This window comes from Panonychus citri, unplaced genomic scaffold (assembly GCF_014898815.1).
Source record: "Panonychus citri isolate SS breed McGregor unplaced genomic scaffold, ASM1489881v1 Contig00135, whole genome shotgun sequence".
Classification (NCBI taxonomy): domain Eukaryota; kingdom Metazoa; phylum Arthropoda; class Arachnida; order Trombidiformes; family Tetranychidae; genus Panonychus; species Panonychus citri.
The window spans coordinates 1,498,237-1,519,306 of record NW_026515540.1 but is presented as its reverse complement, the minus strand read 5'-3'; the positions used below and the strand labels follow the sequence as shown (position 1 = coordinate 1,519,306).

General features: G+C 29.5%; 5 protein-coding genes across 8 annotated transcripts in view; 2 read left to right on the top strand and 3 right to left on the bottom strand.

Annotated features, from left to right (window-relative positions):
* Window positions 1–5,914: 5,914 nt before the first annotated feature.
* LOC128391748 (uracil-DNA glycosylase-like) lies at window positions 5,915–7,163 on the top strand. The gene has a single exon (XM_053351696.1). It carries the CDS (start codon window positions 5,996–5,998, stop codon window positions 6,926–6,928), a length of 933 nt encoding a protein of 310 aa, XP_053207671.1. The 5' UTR covers window positions 5,915–5,995; the 3' UTR covers window positions 6,929–7,163.
* Window positions 7,164–7,270: 107 nt separating this feature from the next.
* On the bottom strand, window positions 7,271–9,853 carry LOC128391747 (carbonic anhydrase 3-like). Its single transcript, XM_053351695.1, is given in 8 exon segments — window positions 7,271–7,563; window positions 7,566–7,839; window positions 7,930–8,022; window positions 8,079–8,233; window positions 8,442–8,603; window positions 8,674–8,736; window positions 8,871–8,923; window positions 9,252–9,853. Coding segments are annotated over 7 exon segments (996 nt in total). The 5' UTR covers window positions 8,914–8,923; window positions 9,252–9,853; the 3' UTR covers window positions 7,271–7,357.
* Window positions 9,854–11,107: 1,254 nt separating this feature from the next.
* LOC128391995 (histone H4 transcription factor-like) lies at window positions 11,108–11,652 on the bottom strand. The gene has a single exon (XM_053351964.1). The coding sequence runs from the start codon at window positions 11,650–11,652 to the stop codon at window positions 11,131–11,133; it is 522 nt and encodes a 173-aa protein (XP_053207939.1). The 3' UTR covers window positions 11,108–11,130.
* Window positions 11,653–12,155: 503 nt separating this feature from the next.
* LOC128391822 (carbonic anhydrase 7-like) lies at window positions 12,156–17,549 on the bottom strand. Of its 3 annotated transcripts, none has more exons than XM_053351767.1 (7): window positions 17,234–17,549; window positions 15,279–15,396; window positions 15,128–15,193; window positions 14,828–14,989; window positions 13,831–13,985; window positions 13,498–13,590; window positions 12,156–12,898 (listed from the first exon to the last, which is right to left on the bottom strand). In XM_053351767.1, exons 2-7 carry the CDS (start codon window positions 15,334–15,336, stop codon window positions 12,425–12,427), a joined length of 1,008 nt encoding a protein of 335 aa, XP_053207742.1. In that variant the 5' UTR covers window positions 15,337–15,396; window positions 17,234–17,549; the 3' UTR covers window positions 12,156–12,424. The 3 variants fall into 3 exon arrangements, with proteins under 3 accessions (XP_053207742.1, XP_053207743.1, XP_053207741.1); XM_053351768.1 differs by having other exon boundaries at window positions 15,279–15,375; XM_053351766.1 differs by lacking the exon at window positions 17,234–17,549 and having other exon boundaries at window positions 12,157–12,898; window positions 15,279–15,754.
* Window positions 17,550–18,359: 810 nt separating this feature from the next.
* Window positions 18,360–21,070, top strand: part of LOC128391729 (pyrokinin-1 receptor-like) — a 35,363-nt gene continuing 32,652 nt past the window's right edge. For both annotated transcript variants that reach the window (XM_053351675.1, XM_053351674.1), the window contains exon 1: window positions 18,360–19,013. The gene's annotated coding sequence lies outside the window, so the exon portion shown is untranslated. The remainder of the gene's footprint in view (window positions 19,014–21,070) is intronic.

The window sequence follows — 21,070 nt, the reverse complement described above, 5'->3', positions numbered from 1 at the left end:
TCATCATCATCATCATCATCATCTTCATCATCGGTGGGAGGATGAAGATGAGGATGGAGATGATGTTATAGGAGTTGAATTTTATTGGCAATTGATGGTGAATGGGTGTGGCCTTTCCCCACCCCCCAGGAAACTGCATCAATATCACAACTCCTCCCATTATTTTCTGGACCAACTCCTCCTTCATGTTGATCATAATAGCAAACAATGATGATGATGATGATAATCAACTACAATTAACATGATAATGTTTGTCTCTTGTTTGTAATTTTCATTGATTGATTTATTTTCTTTGCCCGAGTAATTAGTTGATTGACTTTTGCCTTGATTGTTTTAGTTTTCCCCTTTATCATCATTTCAATTGCTCCTCTTCCTCCTGATTTTGAATATTGAAATTGAATAATATGAACAATATTAATTGTTTTACTTTTAAATTCAATTGATTGATATGATAAAAGCTTTAATGTTTGTTAAATTGATTAGTTTGATATTCATTTTGATTGTGATATTAGTTTGTTGTCCAGTATTTGATTTGATTTGACATACATCAATTGTTTGTAATTTAGGTTTAATTGTTTAGGTTTTTGTTTTCCTATTCAATTGATTACTTTTCATGAAAGTTAATTGTGTTGATCATGTTGATTATAATGATGATAATGAGCATGATTTTTGTTTGATTATCAAGTTAATCAACAATCATGATGTTTTAGTTGAACATTAATGATGTTTACTCATCGAATCATCAATAAAGGATAAAAAGGAGAATGAGATGAACTTTTTGCCTGAGGGGGTTACATTATAAAAGAACGAGAGAGAGAGAGAGAGAGAATCATAATAAGAATGTGATGCAAGAGAATTGAAGATAAAGTGAGAGTGGACAATGAATTTGGAATAAAGTAAATACGAGGGAGAGAAACAGTTTTTTTCTCTTTCGTATTGATTAAATATTATATTCGATGAAAGATGATATCAAAATGATTTCTCATCATCATAATCATCCTCATCTTCATCATTATTATCATCAGAATCAGATGATTGTTGCTACTTTGTTTTTCAATCATGATGATTAGGAAGATAAAGAATCATTTCTCTTTGTCATCTCTGCTCAATTCTTATTGAATGTTATCTCTCTTTCTCCTTATTATCATCGTCATCATCATTATCATCCAATCTGCCATTACATTTTCATCAGTCTCATCCTTTATCATGAAGATCAAGATGATGATGATGATGATGATCACCCTCACATGTACCAATGGTGATGATGTTCAATGTTAAACAAGGAAACTCACAACTCCTCCCAAATTTAACTCCTCCTTTACTAAGAAAAGTTATTTTCTTTCTCTTCTCATCCTCATCCTCATCCTCATCTTCATCACCATCGCCATTATCATCATCATCATCCCCTTTCTCGCTTCTCTTTCTTTTCTTTTCTTTTCTTCCTCTTTTTTTCCTACTCTTCTTCTAATCATGTCAAGTATTTGAACAAAATAATATATGTCATCACAACAATCAACCAAATTAGATGATGATGATTCCTTTTCATCCTAATTAGCAAATTACATTATCTTCATCCGACAATCTAAACAATAATCACAATGATTATTAACATCATTTACTAACTATCATCACTAACCATCATGATGGTAATTTTATCAATCCTGGTTTTTTTCCTCTGGTTTATTCAGAGATACGAATTGGAATCCATGTAACATGTGAAAATGGCTCGAGAGGCAAAAAGACACTCCCTTAACTCTCACCCATGATAATAGAAACAATAACCACCTTCCATCAATTGATCTACCTCTTAACTCACCACCACCCACTCTCATTGGGAAACAAGAAGCAACCAGAGAGAGAGAGAGAGAGAGAGAGAGAGAGAGAGTGAAAAAGTTAAACTGTCAACAATCAAGAAGATGGAGGAAGACAAAAGGGAAGATGATAGAATACGAAGAAGCTAAAGAAACTCTATAGCTTTAGAATCATGAATTCTGATTAAATTCTGGTTGAATTGTCAGAACAATTGAACAGAATTACTTTTGATAATCATAATAATAATAATCATGATGATAAACATTATCATCAGGAAGTGAACCATTGAAATGACTGGAAATTTTTTTCTTCATTCATTGATTGGATTAGAAATGAAATGAAGCAAATAAACAACAAATCAGAAATTAACTAATCAGATAAACATGATTAAGATGATAACAATATAACAAGAAAAATCAACCGATCATGATTAAGATGGTGATCAAAAGTTAAATGATGATAATCAATGAAATAGATTATAATAAATTGTTATTGTTTGGATTAGATTGTAACATGAAATTGAAAATATTATATAAAAGACGTGAAAGAAACAGTGTATTGTATATATAACAATATATTCATCATTTTCCCCTCCCAGTCTCTCTCTCTCTCTCTCTCTCTCTCTCATCCTCATCCTCATCCCTGATGATGCTGATGGGATGCGAATGCTAAAAAGTTGCTGGTGAAAAGTTAAAATTGACCAATAACAATTCAGATCACGAAACAAATTGAATCCAATTTTCAATTATCATTATTGTTCATCATCAGAACTTTATTTTTCTTATCATTCCTTATATTTAACCATTGAGAGTTTTTCATCATCAACTGTTTTCCTTTGGTGATAATATGATGATGATGATGATGGTAATGGTCTCGGTAATTTTATCTTCATCTTCATCTTGTCAATGTTAATATTAACTCCCAACTTACTCATAATCTATCATGATGATTATGGTCGCCATGAGAGTCATTTAATCAAACCGATGATGTTGATAATAAAATTAAACTTTCACAGGTAACACACTAATCATTATCTGAATCTAATTATGATCAAATTATTTTATTATCACCATTAAAAGTTAACAGTAATTGTGTGTTGACAATTAAATTTAATGAAGATCCAGGAAAAAAATAGCTAATAGTTTAATCACAGGGAATGAAAAATAATAATAGGATATAAAGATAAGTAAATCTAATATAATAAAATAATTTGATTGTTTAACAACAATTTAATCACAACTATTATTTGGATTATTGTTATTAACATTGAGAAGATGATTAAATGTTGTCATTAATTTGAAACTTTTTTTCTCAATGAAAATGAAAAATTGTATAAAAAATAAATCAATGATTGAGATTGTGATGATTGTGATGATTAATTGACAATTTAAATGGGTGAATAATAATCATGTTCATCATAAAACTAACCAGTCGACTAGTTATCATTTGGATGATGATAATGATGATTATAGGCAATGAGAGGGATGATGATTAGAGGGTGGGGAGGGTTTGATGGTTGTAAATGTTGATCTCATGAATTGTGAATGAATTGAGTTTGGTGTGGATTCTGTTTCCAAAGGTATCAAGAGGAAGAGGAAGGTTAAAGTCTTGGTACTGATGAAGATGAAGATAAAGTTGAAGATGAAGATGAAGATGAGGATGATGAAGGGGATGAGGAAGATGAAGATGTGAATAAATATATTTAGTTATATATCTAAATTGATTTGATTATAGTGAGAGGAGGATGAAATTATAACGAGATAAGTTAACTTGTCTGATTGGCATCCAATTGGGATTACAATTGAGTTGATCATTTACAATCAAAAAAAAACTAAATTATGATTATTACCATGATTATATTAACATGAGCTATATTGTTTGTATTAACTGTAGTTAATTTGGTTAATTGGATAACAAAACCTTTCCAATTGTTGTTTGTTTGTTTTTTTTTTGTTGCTCTTGTTTATATTTAGTTTTTATCATTGTGATTAAACTGATTGTCAGAATTGTCAATGGGAAACAATTAGCATTTCAAATTGATCTATGTTTTAATCATTCATTTAATGAATGATTGATTAATTGAATTGATTTTGTTTCGTTTGTAAAATTTGCTTCACATTAGTTGTATTAATTGATTATAATTTTGATTGTTGATTAAGTTTACGTTTTGTTTGTTTTAATTACTCTGATTGTGATTAAATTGTCTGGAAATTAATTTTTGATTGTTGATGTTAACAATTCATTGACCATTGTGACAATTTAGTTTGATAAATGTTACAATTTATTTATTTATTTGGGTCAATTTCTAGTTGTTTATTTATCTTTTCATTGAGATTGTGATATTTTAACAATCAATTGATTGTAACTTATTTATTATCATTTGAAATCAAGTAAATTATGATCTGAATTATGATTAACATGATTGTCATGATAATTGAATTCTGGACTCAATTGTATCTCATAGTTATCAAAACAATCAATAAATGAACTTATCAGAAATACAACAATTAGAGTTACTATTAGATTGTGATTGATTGTTTGTATTTAATTGTTGTCGACTCAATTGTTCAGATGATTAACTTGGATATCAATTAATTGATTGTATACTTGGAAAACTGTCTTAATTAATTGATTAAATGATCTCCGTTGATAATTGTTACTCATCTCGTCCTACCGTTGTTAATTAGCATTAATTATTATAACTGATTAGAAATGATTAACTATTAAAATTAAGCTCTTTCAATACCCTCAAGCCTTGTCAACAATTTAACCTTTAATCAAATTAGAGTGAATTTAATTCAATTGTATTGGAAACTATTATTTATCATCACATCTATTGGCTAAATGATTAAGGTAAATAAAGCAATTTATTATTATCATTTTGATGATTATGGATTAAGAAATGATTATAATCATTATCAACATCATCATTTTATCACAATTGGATTTAATTTGGTTTACTTTTATTTACCTTAATCATTTACAATCAATACAATAGTTGATTACAGTTGAAAATCATTCTGATTTGTTTCATTATTTAATTAGGTTGTGATTAACATTCATTGAAGGTTAAATTGTTTACAATTAAGATGAAAAGAAACTATTACCATTAACTAATTAGCTATTCAAAATTTGCAATTAGTTTAAATTGTATATATGAATTGATTAGTTGATTACAGGAAAATTTAATTCTTAATTGTTGAAAGATTTGAACATTTTCCTTGACAATTTGCTTTAATTTCCATGACAATGTAAATAATTATAATATAAACTGATTTTCATGATTAATCCAGTAATCGAATCAAAAATATCTCAACTAATTTAACGATATTTAGTTTTAAATTGTTGGAATTGAATCAAAATGTAAACATTGAATCAAATTTTTCTTCATCCAAATGATGAAAATTTATTTTCTACCCTCAAGCAAATTGATTTAAATTGTTAACAATTTACTGTTCATTTGTCTTTTCCTTTACTCTCAGTTGATTTAATTTGTTTGACAATTTTTTTTGTATTACAAGGTCATCCGGTCATTCTGTTAGGATACGGTTTCAAGGTCATTTGGTGGTCACAATCGAATTTACTTGCAATCATTAGGCTTCATACGAGTTTACAACTTTTTGACATTTTTAGTTGCAGAGATAAATATCGGTTTTGATGCGGAATTCATTCAACTTTCATTAATTTGAATCGATTGTGACCACCAAATGACCTTGAAATCGTATCCTAACAAAATGACCGGAATGACCTTGATATTTTAATATGAAAATTGAGTATGACCTAAACTATCATAACTCGAGTCTTGGTTCTGATCACTCAAAAACAAAAAAGTTATTCGAGAAAAACTTGTTAGAAACTTGGTGAAATGCCCTGTAAACTTTTCTAAATTCAATTTCGATAGTTAAACAATCCAATTGAACAATTAATAAACAGCTTTCAATTCAATCAGAATCATTTGGTTCGATTAATCATTAAAAATTTTTAGTAAAAATTAGATTTTAATTGTTAATTTAATTAATTTTTCTTTTGGAATAAAAGCAATTTAATATTAGAATACGACCCCTTTTCTTTTGGCGCTTTTTCATTTGTTTTTTGTTTTCAAATTTTCCTTTGTCTTAAGATCCATTTTAATTGATTGATTCTTGCTAATTGTTTCTCCTCTTGTTTTATTTTATTTTTTTGTATGTTTAATTGTTCCAGTGTTGGTTTTAATCGGTTGAAAATGGCACAGCGTAGTATTACCAGTTACTTTTCTAAGCCTCTTGGTGCTGCCAATGGGAACGGTGACCTTGCCGGTATAAGTCCGAAAAGGAAACACGAAGATGGTTCTGGTTCCGGTGGCGATGGTGCTTTTAGGAAATCAAAGAAGATCCTTAGTAAAGAGGAAGAGGATAGTTTACAGGTGGAATTGGCTGCAATCGCTCGTACTAATAAAGCTGTTTCAACCAATATTGGTTTAACTTGGTTTAAAGAGTTGAAAGGTGAATTCTCAAAAGGTTATTTCAAAGATTTGGGTGTTTTCCTTGGTGAGGAGAGACGGATGAAGACTATTTTTCCACCTGAGGATCAGGTTTACACTTGGACTACAATGACTTCCATTTATGATATTAAAGTGGTCATCTTGGGTCAAGATCCATATCATGGTCCAAGACAAGCTCATGGTTTATGTTTTAGTGTACAGAAAGGTGTTGATCCTCCACCAAGTTTGAAAAATATGTACCGAGAATTGGCTGCAGACATTTCTGATTTTATGCAACCCGAACATGGAGATTTAACGGGATGGGCAAAACAAGGAGTTCTACTATTAAATGCTTGTCTCACAGTTCGCTCTGGATCTCCTAATTCACATGCTGACCATGGGTGGGAAAAGTTCACCGATGCTGTAATCAAATGGCTCAACTCAAATTGCCAGAATCTCGTCTTCATCTTATGGGGAAATTATGCTCAAAAGAAAGGTGCCAGTATTGACAGTAAACGTCACCTTGTTCTTAAAGCAGCTCACCCTTCACCTTTATCCGTTCACCGAGGATTCTTTGGTTGTAAAAACTTCTCTAAGGCCAACACTTACTTGGAATCAAAAGGAAAAACTCCAATTAACTGGGGCGATTTACCATAAATCCACCAAACCTAAAGTCTCAACGATTAACAAAACAGTTCAACTCCTAAAAAGGGACAAAAATAATCTCCATATTCTCATGACGTCCACTATTCATTTATGATTTTAAAATTCTATTTTCCAACTAATATCTTTAAGAGTTCAAATTCTATTCTTAAAACTCATATTCTCGTCAAAATCACAATTTCATTTGTATTCTTATTGTTGAATTTGATTAAATCAAATTTATTCTTGACTAGAGATTAACATTCACTCTACCAAGAAAAACCTAAGGTTCCATCTATTATTTGTCATTGTCGTTAAAAAGAAAACGTTTATCATGATAGAAAGACGAACAATAAATTCAGTTTATCTTATAATTGACGTTAATTTAATGTTCGATTAATTAAATAATACATAATGATTAGAATTTTTCAATTGGATAATTTATCAATAACGAGGGAAAAAGACGACATTTTTCACGAAAGGAATGGAAGGTTGGACATTAAGTGGATTCGATATTGGCGATGGAACCGGCGAGGAGATTGACGATGGAACTGGCGACGAATAAGCGATTGTTGGATTGAACGAAGCTTCAATGATTCGACCATTTCGAGGGGCCTGATAACGATAATTATGATCAAGTCGATTACTTCGGATCTCATTGATACATAATAAGTCCTCTCTTCACGGAAAACGGCTAATTGTTGTTCCCCGATCTCAACTGGATCGGCCAATAAAATCCAAGTGACAATCTCATCACAAGGAGGTGTCGTCAATGAACCAGAGTAACGGTAAAATTTTTGAGTATTTCGAGGTAACAATTGGTTAATTGTAATTTCTGTCGGTAAGAAAGATTTAGCTTTGAACTCGGGTGATTGGCGAACAGCATAAATCAATGGATCATAATTTGGATTATTTCTCTTGGAGCTCTAAAATATAAAGAAAACAGTTCCAAAAATGGTTACATGATTAACTAATTTCTAATTGTGTAATTAACTTCCAATTAATTGTCAAATTACCGATAAAAATACACCGACAACTGCTAATCCATCTTTATATTTCATCGCAGTTTCAATGTCACCATATTGTTTACGATAGAAAACCATGTGCATCTGAAAGGTTCTAATTGTTAATATTCTGTTAATCATGGTTAAGATTAATCACTCACCTCAGCCGGATAGAAGACTGAATCAATTGAATGTTCAGATCCTCGATCTGAGGATTCACCCCAATGGAAATGAAGCTGAGCGAATTCATAGATTTTATCATCAACAACAGTTCCAGTTAAATTAGGTTTTGGAGAATCAAGTAAAGCGAGCTGAGCTGTAATTACGAGAGAAAATGTCACAATTAATCAGGTGAAATTCATTAATCAAGTAAAGAATCGACTAATTAACTATGATAGAAAAACAAATGTCTTTTCTTGGTTAATCCTTTTTCTTTGATTACAATTTTTTCGTCTCACTTTTTGATTGCTCGAGATTAATTTTCTTCAATTTTTTTCTCTTAATTGTTTCAATCTTTTTCTTACCTGTGTGTCCATTGTTTTTAATCCAAGTTTCATGAGGAGCATCTAATCCGCCGATATTGAGGATTAAATCACGATTAATTCGGACTCTTGATGTTTCGATATCGATTGGTGATTGAGCTCTACCATCACACTCTGGATAAGCTACACCCCAACGGAAAATACCTTATAAGAAATGGTAGAAAAAGATTATAGTTGATTAACTGATTAGATGATTTGATTTAATTTAATTTACCCTTGGAATCGTCGTCTTCATAGTTCCACTCGCCGGCACAATGGGCAAAATTAAACATCAACCCTGAGATTCAAGGAGATAATCAAAAGGTTTCCACCAGCATGATGAAAATGAAGAAAACAATTAAAGGAAAACGTTGATTAAATATCACTGGAATACTTAATTGTTGGTTGAAGTTAATTGTGTTGATTACTAACCCAAAGCAATACAAGTTAAAGGGATAATTGTTGAGATTTTCATGTTTCAATATCTTTAAGGCAATTCCATGGATTAATTTTGATTAATGAGGATAATTGAAAGAAAAGAGGAGAAACAAATTGTTGTTAATTGTGTTAACATTTGATGGTTAGATTACAACAATTAAGCAAAACTTTCAACACAAGGAATCACAAGCCAATGATTATGATTGTCTAATGATCAGTAAATTGCTGTAATCAAATTTAACGGGAAGATGTCAAATGATGACTGAGACAGATCACTAATTATGTAATTAGTGTCCAACTTTTTCGAAGACAATTAAAGTTAATTGTGGATGGAGAAAGAAAAAGAGAACGAAGGAAATAGTAAATTTTACTTACAATTAAGAAACTGGATCAACGATGATGGGACAAGAAGTTGCAACAATTATCCTCGATTTGGATTAGTTTTTTTTCCTTCCAATTCTTCAATGATAATTGTTGATTATCACTGACAATTTGTGACTATTTGTGGTAATTTAGTTAATGAATGACAATTTATTATCCAATCTCGGTGTTTATGGGAGAGAAATTACAGAATTTACATCAGCAGCAATTTATCAAATTGTCTCATTTTTCATTGACAATTAACTCGAAACTGTCTCTCGATATACAATCAGGTAAAAAACGAGAGAAACTAAATCTCTACCAATTAACTAATTAATTAATTTTGTCTTAACCAAAAAATTGACATTAATTATTTTCCTTTTTTTTCTTGTTTTCTAGTCCAATGGTTAACATACAAAGAGATTGAAAGTTATAAATGATTGGGAAAATTGGAAATCAAATCAAATCTAATTACCTGGATTCGTTTTTCAAGAGACAATTGATGATTTGTTTTAATCAACATGCACAGGGAACAATTAATCACTTAAAAGAAATCAAAATCTAATGATAATGAGGAAAATGTAATTCTCAGCAATTAAAAGGTGACAATTGACAATTTCGTTGGGAACACAATAACAGTGACAATTAATTAAATGATTAGCTACTTATTAATCATTAATAGCAAAAACAGATTCCAATGTTTTGATTAACACGAGGCGGAGTTAATTGTTATCAACAGAGTTACAGTTGTTTCCGTTTAATTGATTTAATTGATTGGAAAGATTTGATTTTTTCATCAAATTTAATTACTCAAATTTTGTTTATCTCCAATGATTTAACCTTCAAATATGATTATATCATTAACCTTATTATGATTATCAATACAATTAGCATTTGTATCTTAATCATCATGATCAACTGGATTAGGTTATTAAAATCAATCAGGACAATATGTAAATCTAATCATAACAATCAAATATTATATTTAAGTTGATTGACACAAACTGAACTTAGTTGATTAGTGATGATTAGTATTACGATTGAACAAAAAGAGTTACAATTTAATTGATTACTTTTTCATTTTCATTAACTAGGTTACTAATCTGATCGTAATTTATTTTCATTCAAATTAGATTAAGTTATGAGGGTTGATTAACAATTAACCGTGTTAATTGTGAAGCAAATAGTAAACAGTTAATTAGTGATTTTATTTGAATTTGAGCAATAATTGTAAACATGAACAAGAAAAAAAAGGTAAACAATCAAATCAAATCTACAAACCAAATAATTTAACATAATAATTTATTAAATCAATCAGATTGATTTACTAATCTTCTTTTACAATTAAGTTAATCATTACCTCCCAAATATGAAATTATCAATACTTAATATCATCTTAAAGACTGATTAATTCGTACCAACAATTAATTTTTACACTTTGATGATTTATTATCAACTAAAGGTCATTTCACCAAGTTTACAACAAGTTTTTCTTGAATAACTTTTTTTTGTTTTCGAGTATTGAGAACCAAAACTCGAGTTATGGTAGTTTAGGCCATATTCAATTTTCATATTAAAATATCAAAGTCATTTCGGTCATTTTGTGAGGATAAGTTTTCAAGGTCATTTGATGGTCACAATCGATTCAAATTAAAAAAATCAACATGTACCTTAATCACGAAGATTTCACGACTCTCATACTCTTTGTTACGAGCAAATTAATGAAAATTGAATGATCAGGATTCCGCCTCAAAAATGCTGTATCTCAGCAACTAGGAATGTTCAAAAGTTGTAAACTCGTGAGGAGCCTCATGATTGCTAGTTAATTAGATTGTGACCATCAAATGACCTTGAAAACGTATCCTCACAAAATGACCGAAATGACCTTGATATTTTAAATACAATCCTCATCATCTAATTGTCGTAAAAGGTGATCACGAAATTTACCTTTATTGGAAAACATTCCACCACAAATGGGACAAGCAATTATTTTCTCTTGGGTATGACTGCGTAAATGTTGAGCAATATGAGAATTTGAATCGGAAATGAATGAACAATCTGACCAGTAGCATTTAAATTGATCTTTGCTCAAAAATGATGGACCTTCGCCACCATCAGCATCAAGGAATGAGGATGGATCGGGATCAGTTACATATCCAAATGGAACCAGAGCTCTATCATCTGGTGAACTTTCCTCATTTGATCCTTGATCATCATCAGCTGAGGTCGAAGGATCCGTTGGTTCAAACGGGTGTTTCTCAACGTGCTGGTAAAAATCTTCTGCTCGATAAAAGGTTTCCGGACAGTCTTTCCAAACACAGACAAATATATTGGGAAGATCAGGAAGTATTGTCCGAGTGCTTCCATCGATACCACAAGTGACCTGTTTACCCAAATCTTCACTAATCGCCTTCATGGGAATGGTTCATGACCACCGACCCATAGCTCATCAGTTTTGTATGAAATCCGTGATATAACCTAACCTAACCTAACCGATCCATAGCTCATTCTAACCCTTCTATGAAACCATGAAACCCATTCTAAAAGTAATCCCTTCAAGTGCTCACTCTCAACTCACTCACAATTAACCTGGATTCGTTTTTCAAGAGACAATTGATGATTTGTTTTAATCAACATGCACAGGGAACAATTAATCACTTAAAAGAAATCAAAATCTAATGATAATGAGGAAAATGTTATTCTCAGCAATTAAAAGGTGACAATTGACAATTTCGTTGGGAACACAATAACGGTGACAATTAATTAAATGATTAGCTACTTATTAATCATTAATAGCAAAAACAGATTCCAATGTTTTGATTAAGACGTTAGTAAGGGTTGATTAACAATTAACCGTGTTAATTGTGAAGCAAATACAGTGTAGTAAACAGTTAATTAGTGATTTTATTTAATTTGAGCAATAATTGTAAACATGAACAAGAAAAAAAAAGGTAAACAATTAAATCAAATCTAAAAACCAAATAATTTAACATAATAATTTATTAAATCAATCAGATTGATTTACTAACCTTCTTTTACAATTAAGTTAATCATTACCTCCCAAATATGAAATTATCAATACTTAATATCATCTTTAAGACTGATTAATTTGTACCAACAATTAATTTTTACACTTTGATGATTTATTATCAACTATAATTTAGATTTAATTTGCAAATGATTCATGATCATCGATCTGGTTGACCTTTAATTGGATCATAATTGTCTTCGAGTCCTCGTTGATTGTTACCAACACCGCCGCCGCCACCGACGCCGTTGTTTGTATCACCGACACCATCGACACCAGGGATGAAGGATGAGAATACCACTCGACGATTTAATGGTGATTGAGTTCGATAATTGTGATTAAGATAATCAAGTTCACCCGTTTTGGAAGAGATCATATTGGCCCTTTCATGGCGAAATATGTCCGTCTGCTCCTCTGATATATTGACCGGCTCAGCGAGGATCAACCAAGTGACCACTTCAAGACAAGGCGGTGTCGTTAATGAGCCAGAGTATTTGTAGAAAGCGTTTGTATTGCTTGGTAATACTTGCGAGAAATTAAATGGACCTGGAATATAAGCTTTGTCTCGATACCTTGGGATCTTTTTGATTCCGTTAATTAGCCGATCAAGAGCGTGATTAACTTCATCTGAATGCTGATAAATCACCGAGATTACCAATTATCAGAATTTTAGATTATCATCATAAGAAGAAGCGAAGAAAAAAATCATCAAAGTAAAAGAAGATGAATTTAGAATTAAGCTCAAATGATCATCGAAACTGTTTAATTGTCGTTAAGTTACAGAGCATTTTACCAAGTTTCCAATAAGTTTTTCTTGAATAACTTTTTTGTTTTTGAGTGATCAGAACCAAGACTCGAGTTATGGTAGTTTAGGTCATACTCAATTGTCATATTAAAATATCAAGGTCATTCCGGTCATTTTGTTAGGATAAGTTTTCAAGGTCATTTGATGGTCACAATCGAATCAATCGACAACTAAAAGTGTCCACAAGCTGTAAACTCGTAAGGTGCCTCATGATTGCTAGTTATTTAGATTGTTATGGTAGTTATATCCTAACAAAATGACCGGAATGACCTTGATATTTTAATATGACAATTGAGTATGACCCAAACTACCATAACTCGAGTTTTGGTTCTCAACACTCAAAAACAAAAAAAAAGTTATTCAAGAAAAACTTGTTGTAAACTTGGTAAAATGCCCTGTAGTTTAGTTTAAATTTCTTGGACTTTTACCTTGAAAAAAACGCTCAAAACAATCAGCCCATCAGTATAGTTTAAGGCTCGGTCAAAAGTTCCGTAATCACGCTGATAGAAAACGATATGCATCTGAAAATGAGTAATGATGACAATTAACAAGAACAATTTAAAATTAATTGTTACCATTTTCAATTTGATTAACAAAAAAAAGTTGATTTCAAGAAATCAATGAGTAGTTGATAAAATGACTCAACAGGTGGTGACACTTTACTTTACGATTTGGTTGAAATTAAAGTTAAATCAATACGATTGTTGATGATTAAAGTAAACAATTTGAAAAATCAATTAAATTAATCGTTAATTATTTACCTCAAGTGGGTAGAAAGTTGAATCTATTGAATGTTCTGACCCAAATTTTGATTGGATTCCCCAATGGAAATGTAATTGATTAAAGACATAAACTTTATCATTAACCGCTGATCCAGTTAAAATTGGTTTAATTGCTTCATCAATTCCCAATTGTACTTGAAAATTAGCAAAGAATAAGAAAAATTAATCTTCAACAATTAGAGGGAGAAAAAGACAAATTCAATATTATCTAATGTTGACTTCAGCTGATTTCAATTGCCAAATCAACTTGCTAATCAATAGTTAGCTAATCATAATTGTTACTATTAATAAATGATTGATAATTACTACCAGCTGATCAGTTAAGCTTTTACTGTAATTATGATTGATAAACTTTAATATTCTTGTCATTGTTATATTACATTGGCAACAATTAACACAATTATTAGGCAATAATCAAGTATTTAAAGTATTAATATTAAAGTTAGTTAACTTAATTGCTTTGTAAAAACAAATACATGATTATTTAACAATTTAGCTGAATAAAAAAAATGTCCTTTGACAATTAAGTTAATAAATTTTAAATGCTATTCATTAATCAGCAGACAATTACAAAAAAACTAAATTAAGTCAAGGTTAAAGTTCATCAGCAGTTAATTGTCTTCCTTACTGAGAACAACAATTAACCATTAATTGAATATTCAATTACTCAAATTAATCGTAATAGTGAAACAATAATAATAGTTAATCATTAAAAGTAAAAAATGAATGAATTAACTCAATTTATAAATTGTCATTAATCGATAATCAATTCAAAACCTAAGTAAATTACAACAATTAATGATTATACTTTCAAATCAACATCTTAATGATGATGATTAACAAAAAAAATCATTTCTATTGATTGTCCTTGATGTTGATCTCAATTTTGATGATTATAATTTGTATTTAAATTGATGATAAGTTGATCATACAATCAGGTAACATTTAATTGTTGTTAATTGTTAATAATACTTACCGGTGTGTCCATTGTTTTCAATGAAAGCTTGATAAGGTTTTTGGAATCCAATTAAATTAATGTTCAATGAACTATTGTAATTAACTGAATTGGTATCAATGTTAATTGGTGATTGAAATTTACCCTTACATTGAGGGTAAAGTTGATACCAATAATCAAGTCCTATTAATAACAATTAAGCAAATGATTATCTTAAATTTAATCAACTAATTACGATGAAAATCTAATATTAATTATCCAGATTGATTATTGGATCTGAATGATTGACTTGATTATGATAATAAAATTAAAATTATTTACCATTCATTTTCCCATCATAGGTCCAAGTTGATTCATGTGGTGGGATAACTTTACTAATTGTTGATTCTGTTAATTAACACCAATCAAATTAAATGAAATTTTAACAATAACGTTCAACTATTTGAAACAATTAAAGTAACAATTAATTTACCTGAAGGTGAAGCAGTTAACACTTTTAAAGCAGCATAAACTAAGGTGACAAAATTCATGATGTCCAACAACAATCAAGCAATCAAATGTTTAGTTGGCTATTTAGATGGATTGAGAAACTGGATTAAAGTTAATTGTGAGTTTAACCGATAAGTTGATTGTGATTGTGATGTAATAATGGTGATTGTTAAGGTTTGAATAAACAAAGACGACAATATAATCATAAAAATAGCATGGAAATGAGCAATTGCAATGGAAACCAAGAGGAAAAAAATAAACACAATTAAGTGGAAACAATTAAATCGATTGGTAAGAAAAGTTGAATGATAGAAAAACAAAAACTATTGATTAGAATCGTAATCATGATTAATGTTCAATTGGAATGAGAATTGAAAATTTTATATTGTCAACTAATCGCTAACAATTAACTTAACTCATCATTTGATTGTTTGAGCTTTTTTTTAAACTTCAATTTGATTCAATTGACCAAAGATTTATTTCTAATTAATTTTTAATTATCCCTAACAATTAAAACTGATAAGTAATTAATTGTGATGATTCATCATTTTTACAACATTGAAATTTATTAATTGTTATCATGATGATGATAAATTAAATTGTCGCTTATTAAAAAAGCTTGTTGATTAATTGATTAATTTGAATGGTTGCTTTTGTTAATTGTTACTTTTACCTTTCATCCGATTGTTGATTATCTTGGAACAATTAAAAATTCTGATTGTGATTGAACTTTTCTTTTATATTAAATTTTTAATTGTTTACCTTAAATTGTCGCAATAAAACAAATATAAATTTACAATTAAATTAAATTTACTTTAGAACACTAAAAACTTTCATTTCATCAACAATAAGTATTGAAGTTTATCATTTAGACAATCAAACTAACTCTGATTGTGATTAAATCATCAACTCCACCTAAATGATGTTACCACTGTATTAATAATATCAAATTGTACCAAAGTTAATTGTAATCATCAAATAATAGTGATTTAATCAGCTAAATAGGAGAAAACAATTAAATGAAATGGAAATTTTTTCTCTTCCATCCAATATCAATTAACCCTTGAACGTTGTCCCCAAACCATTGAGATTAACAATCATAATCATCATGATCATCATGATCATTCATGATTAAGATTACTGAACATGATAAATCACAATCAAATCCTAATATAAAATATTAAATCAAATCAACAGGAACAAAAATCAATAAAAACCCACGAGAATTAACAATTGATAAACTATTGGATTAAACAAGTTACCCCTTCATCTTTGATAATAATGTAACTAATAATGTCGACATTAGATATTGATGATAACCAACACCAGCCACTTCCCACCCTCTCTTTTTAGCATCCTCATCATCTGATATCATATTCCTAATATAAAATAATCGTTAGAACTTTTTTTTCTACTACTGTTCAGTTCGATCTTTTTTTCTCCCCAGACTCAATCTCCAAGAAGCAACATGGTTTTGACAGGATTGAAATGATTATCATGATGATGATTATGATGAGGATGAAGATGAGGATGAAGATGACAAGATGACAAAAAAAACTATCATGAAAATAGTTCATAATCGGTTGACAGTTTTTGTAGTATTTTTTTCCCTGGTTAAGTTTGAATCACATTATTTATTTATTTATATCTTGAATTAGATCAATTTTGATCATCAATCATGAAAACGGTCGTTGATGTTGTTGTTTATTGTTTTCATATTGATTCCCATGCATAGAATGGTGGACAATCAAACAACAAGTTGGTCAAGCAACATGATAACATGATATCACATTTTATTTCACATTCATGATCATTTAATGATTAACATAACAATATAATAATAAGATTGATCATCACTTGATTAGCATCATCATCATCATCTTATATCAATATCTTTAAATTGATTAAAATTTCATGATAAAATTTTCAAAAACTTACCTATTAATAGATTTACTTTAATCATCATTATCATTATCAATGATTAACTAGTACATTAATCATTTATATCAAGATGATATTTCACCATTAACATTTAAAACTAATCACAATTAGCATATACACTTTGCGATTGTCCCAATCAGATATTGTCAGTTACAATTAACTAAATTGAAAATAAACTTTTCGATGTTACCATAAATTGAATTAATACAGTATTGATCAGTTTGACATGATTATGTTACAGTTAAATTGCTAAATGAAAACACAGCTATGTAAACTAATCACTAGAGTTAATTGTTGTCATAATTTTTGTTTGATCAACTTGATTGTTGATAATAAATACAGCAAGGATCTCTCAACTCATTTTTCAGCGAAAAAATCATGTGAAAAATAACTGTAGCACCTTCAGATGACCCTAGAACGTGTTATTTTACCGATGACCTGAATGACCTTGATCTTTTGATATGACAAACAAGTATCGCTCAAACTCATACTACTCAAGTCTCGTGTCTCTACGACTCTTAATTGCTGAGGAAATTGCAAAAAACATCGGTAAAAATAGCTGAATTGCCCTGTATTGTATTGTACAAGTTAATTTTTCAATAAAAAAGTGAAATCATTTTGTATTAACCAATACAAAGATCTGTTGATTATTTCAATTACCAGGAAACAATTAAAAGTTGTGAATAAACATTGAGAAGATATTAATTATTAGAAACAGTCAAAACAATCAATTTATTTAGCTGAATGGAAGGCTTTTTTTTATAAATGAATCAATGAGGAAAATTGAATCACGTTCATCAAAAATTTTGATTGTGAATTTGATTCTGACCTTATTCTGATTTTCATCATGTCTCATGTACCATTGTTATCGACAAAGTATCCATCATATTATCTCATATTCATGGATGTGAAAGTTTCAGCTGTTTACTGAAACTCTTAAGATTCATGAGGGATGAGATTTAACATGGAAAACATGATAGATTTGAAAGATGAATTTAGATGATGATGAATTCTGATGATTCTGATATTTCGCATTGAGTTATTTCATTTTTTTATCTTCATGATGATGTATGTCATAGTACAAGGGAAGGGAATAAAACTCAATAACAACAAGAATCCAAAAAAAATATATACAATCCAGTAAATGAGAGAGATCAACATGATGTTTTTGTGACGATTTTCATGAACTTCTGAGACTGAATTGGAATGAAATTACCGATATCAATTTTCATTCCCTTTCTTTTCTTTCTTTCTTCTAACGCAGTCTCTTTTTCCTCTAATTTCATCATCCTTTTCATCTTCCAATGTCACTGAGCAAGTTCCTTGTTCACTTGGGACTTTATGAGTTTTTTTTCCTCTCTCACCATTTCCTAAGAATCGAGATCAAAAAAAGTTCTGACCCAGAGTAATCAAGTTGACGATTCGAATCAACCATTTTCTTACTTTCTACTAGTACTCGGTGTTTCATTCACCACTTTCATCGCAATCATAATCAACAACTTCTCCATCATTGTTGATAATTATCAACGTCTAATTGTCAACAAATCAACCTAATTATCTTCATCCATCAACGAGTGTTCAACAATCTTATCCGTGTAACTTTTAATTGTCAAAGCCAAGGGATAATTATAATGTGCTAATTGTTAATGTTGCAAAGCAGAAACGGATTAATAAATCGTGATTAACTTTTCACCATCAAATTACAGGTTTTTGTTTAATTGATGAAAGGATTTTAATCACAAATTGATTACCATTCACAATCAGGATAATAATAAAGGTAAACATATTTATTATCATTAGTATTCTGATTGCAATTAAGTTAATCAAGTTGTACTCATTTACCACCAGTCACATTGTTGACAAATAATCAAAATTGATTCGGTTACAAGTTGATAATCAAGCTATTGAATTACTGTTTGTTGGCTAATCTGGTTGTTGATTGTGGTAATTAACATCATGGAGAAAGGAAATTAAAATTTAATCTAAATTTAAAATAAGAATCAACATTTTTCTTGTTAATCATCTTTACAATAATCAAGATGATTTAAGATGATGAACATTTTAATTACATTTTTGGCAGAAAAAATCTTTCTGATGATTGAATTTAATTTCCTTAAACATGAGACAAAATTTGATTTCTCTTAACTTTGACGACGAAATCAGTTAACAGTTAATTTAATTGCAATGATTAAAATTTATCACACAACCAGAACTAAATCAACTGCACAAATTTTCAATGTCATGATCAACTCTAATTACAGTTTAATTGTTAATCAAGAGAAAATGTTTAGTACAGAAAGGAAACAATTATAACACGAAAGTAAAGAAAGAAAAGAAAAAGTTAAATTTAAATCAATTTAAAAAACAATCTAACTGATTAATGATCTTTAATTGTGATCGTTAATTATGTTATATGGATAGAAGACAATCAAATTAAACTTGAACCTTTTGTTGTTAAACAATTAAATTTGTTAATTTTGTTATTTTCATAATTAATGAAGATCATGATCAAAAATGACTTTCGAACTTTTTTTTTCTCGAACTTAGAACTTTTTTTTTATTCTTTACGATAACTTTTCTAATCATGATAACGAAGAGATTGGGGAAAAAAAGTTTAATTAACTTATTGAGTGTAAACTGTTAATCATGTTAAATCCATTAAATTGTTTCAGAAAATGATTATAACTAAATTTAATTTAGATCAAGAATTAATAGCTTGAGGAATAATAGTGAAAAAAGTTTGGCAAAATATTCAAACTCCACATTGAAAGTATATGGAAACCAAGAGATAATCATAATGTTAATCATCATCATAATTTAACTTTTTTGTTCATCTTCATCTTTTCATAACTTTGATTTATCATCATCATCATCATCATGATCGTCACAATAGTGTAAATCATTAGACTTGATGATGAAAATGATTATAATCACTAAACAAGTTAATATGCTATTCGTTGATAACTAGATTAATTATGTGATTAAATAACTAGTTTTTCTTTGAATAGCAAATGAATTTCATGATAACATGATGGTGATGAAGATGCTGAGATTATGATTCGTGCCAAAGAAACAAAGGATTTGATGAATGAAAAAAAACTATTTCTCTCACTCTCTCTCTCTCTAAATGTTATCCCCTTTGATTTACCTGGATTAATCATTTTAATCTAATTGCTAGTTGATTATGTTCATTATCATCTTGTTGATTTTTTCCCCAATTCCTTTATTATCGTTGATGATTGAACAATAGTAATCAATGATTATCGTTGAACGTTTTTTCTGCTTAGTTGGTGTCACAATTCAACTTTGTCGTTGTTGTTGTTGTTGATTGTGTAGTTTATTGTGTCAAGTTGATCATTAATAATCAAGTCTACTCTTTTTTTAGCTTCAGTAGGATGAAGATGAGTTAATTTTCAAGTTAACTGAGTGTATATAAGATAAATGAAGATGATGATGAATTTTTCTTTCTCTCTGAGTTCAGGAATTAACATGATGATGTAACTAATATGATGAAACTTTGTACTCTCTCCGAGGGTGAATGATGAATGCCTGATGATTGTTAGGGTGCTATAAATAAGAAATACACTTGGAGTAATTTGAAGACAATCTCGAGGTGGGTTAATGATTATCACTGAAGGAGGAGGCGGAAGATTAGCTTAATGATGATATTTGTTGCATCTTTTAAAGCTCAAAAATGTAAACACAATTTTGTCTTTTTTTTCAATTCTATTTTCGGGTTTAAACTTTTCCCTTTTTTTCATGATAAATCTCAGGAAATTGAATGATGAAGGTGATGATAAATCCTATGGGAGGTAAACTGAAATTCACTTTGGG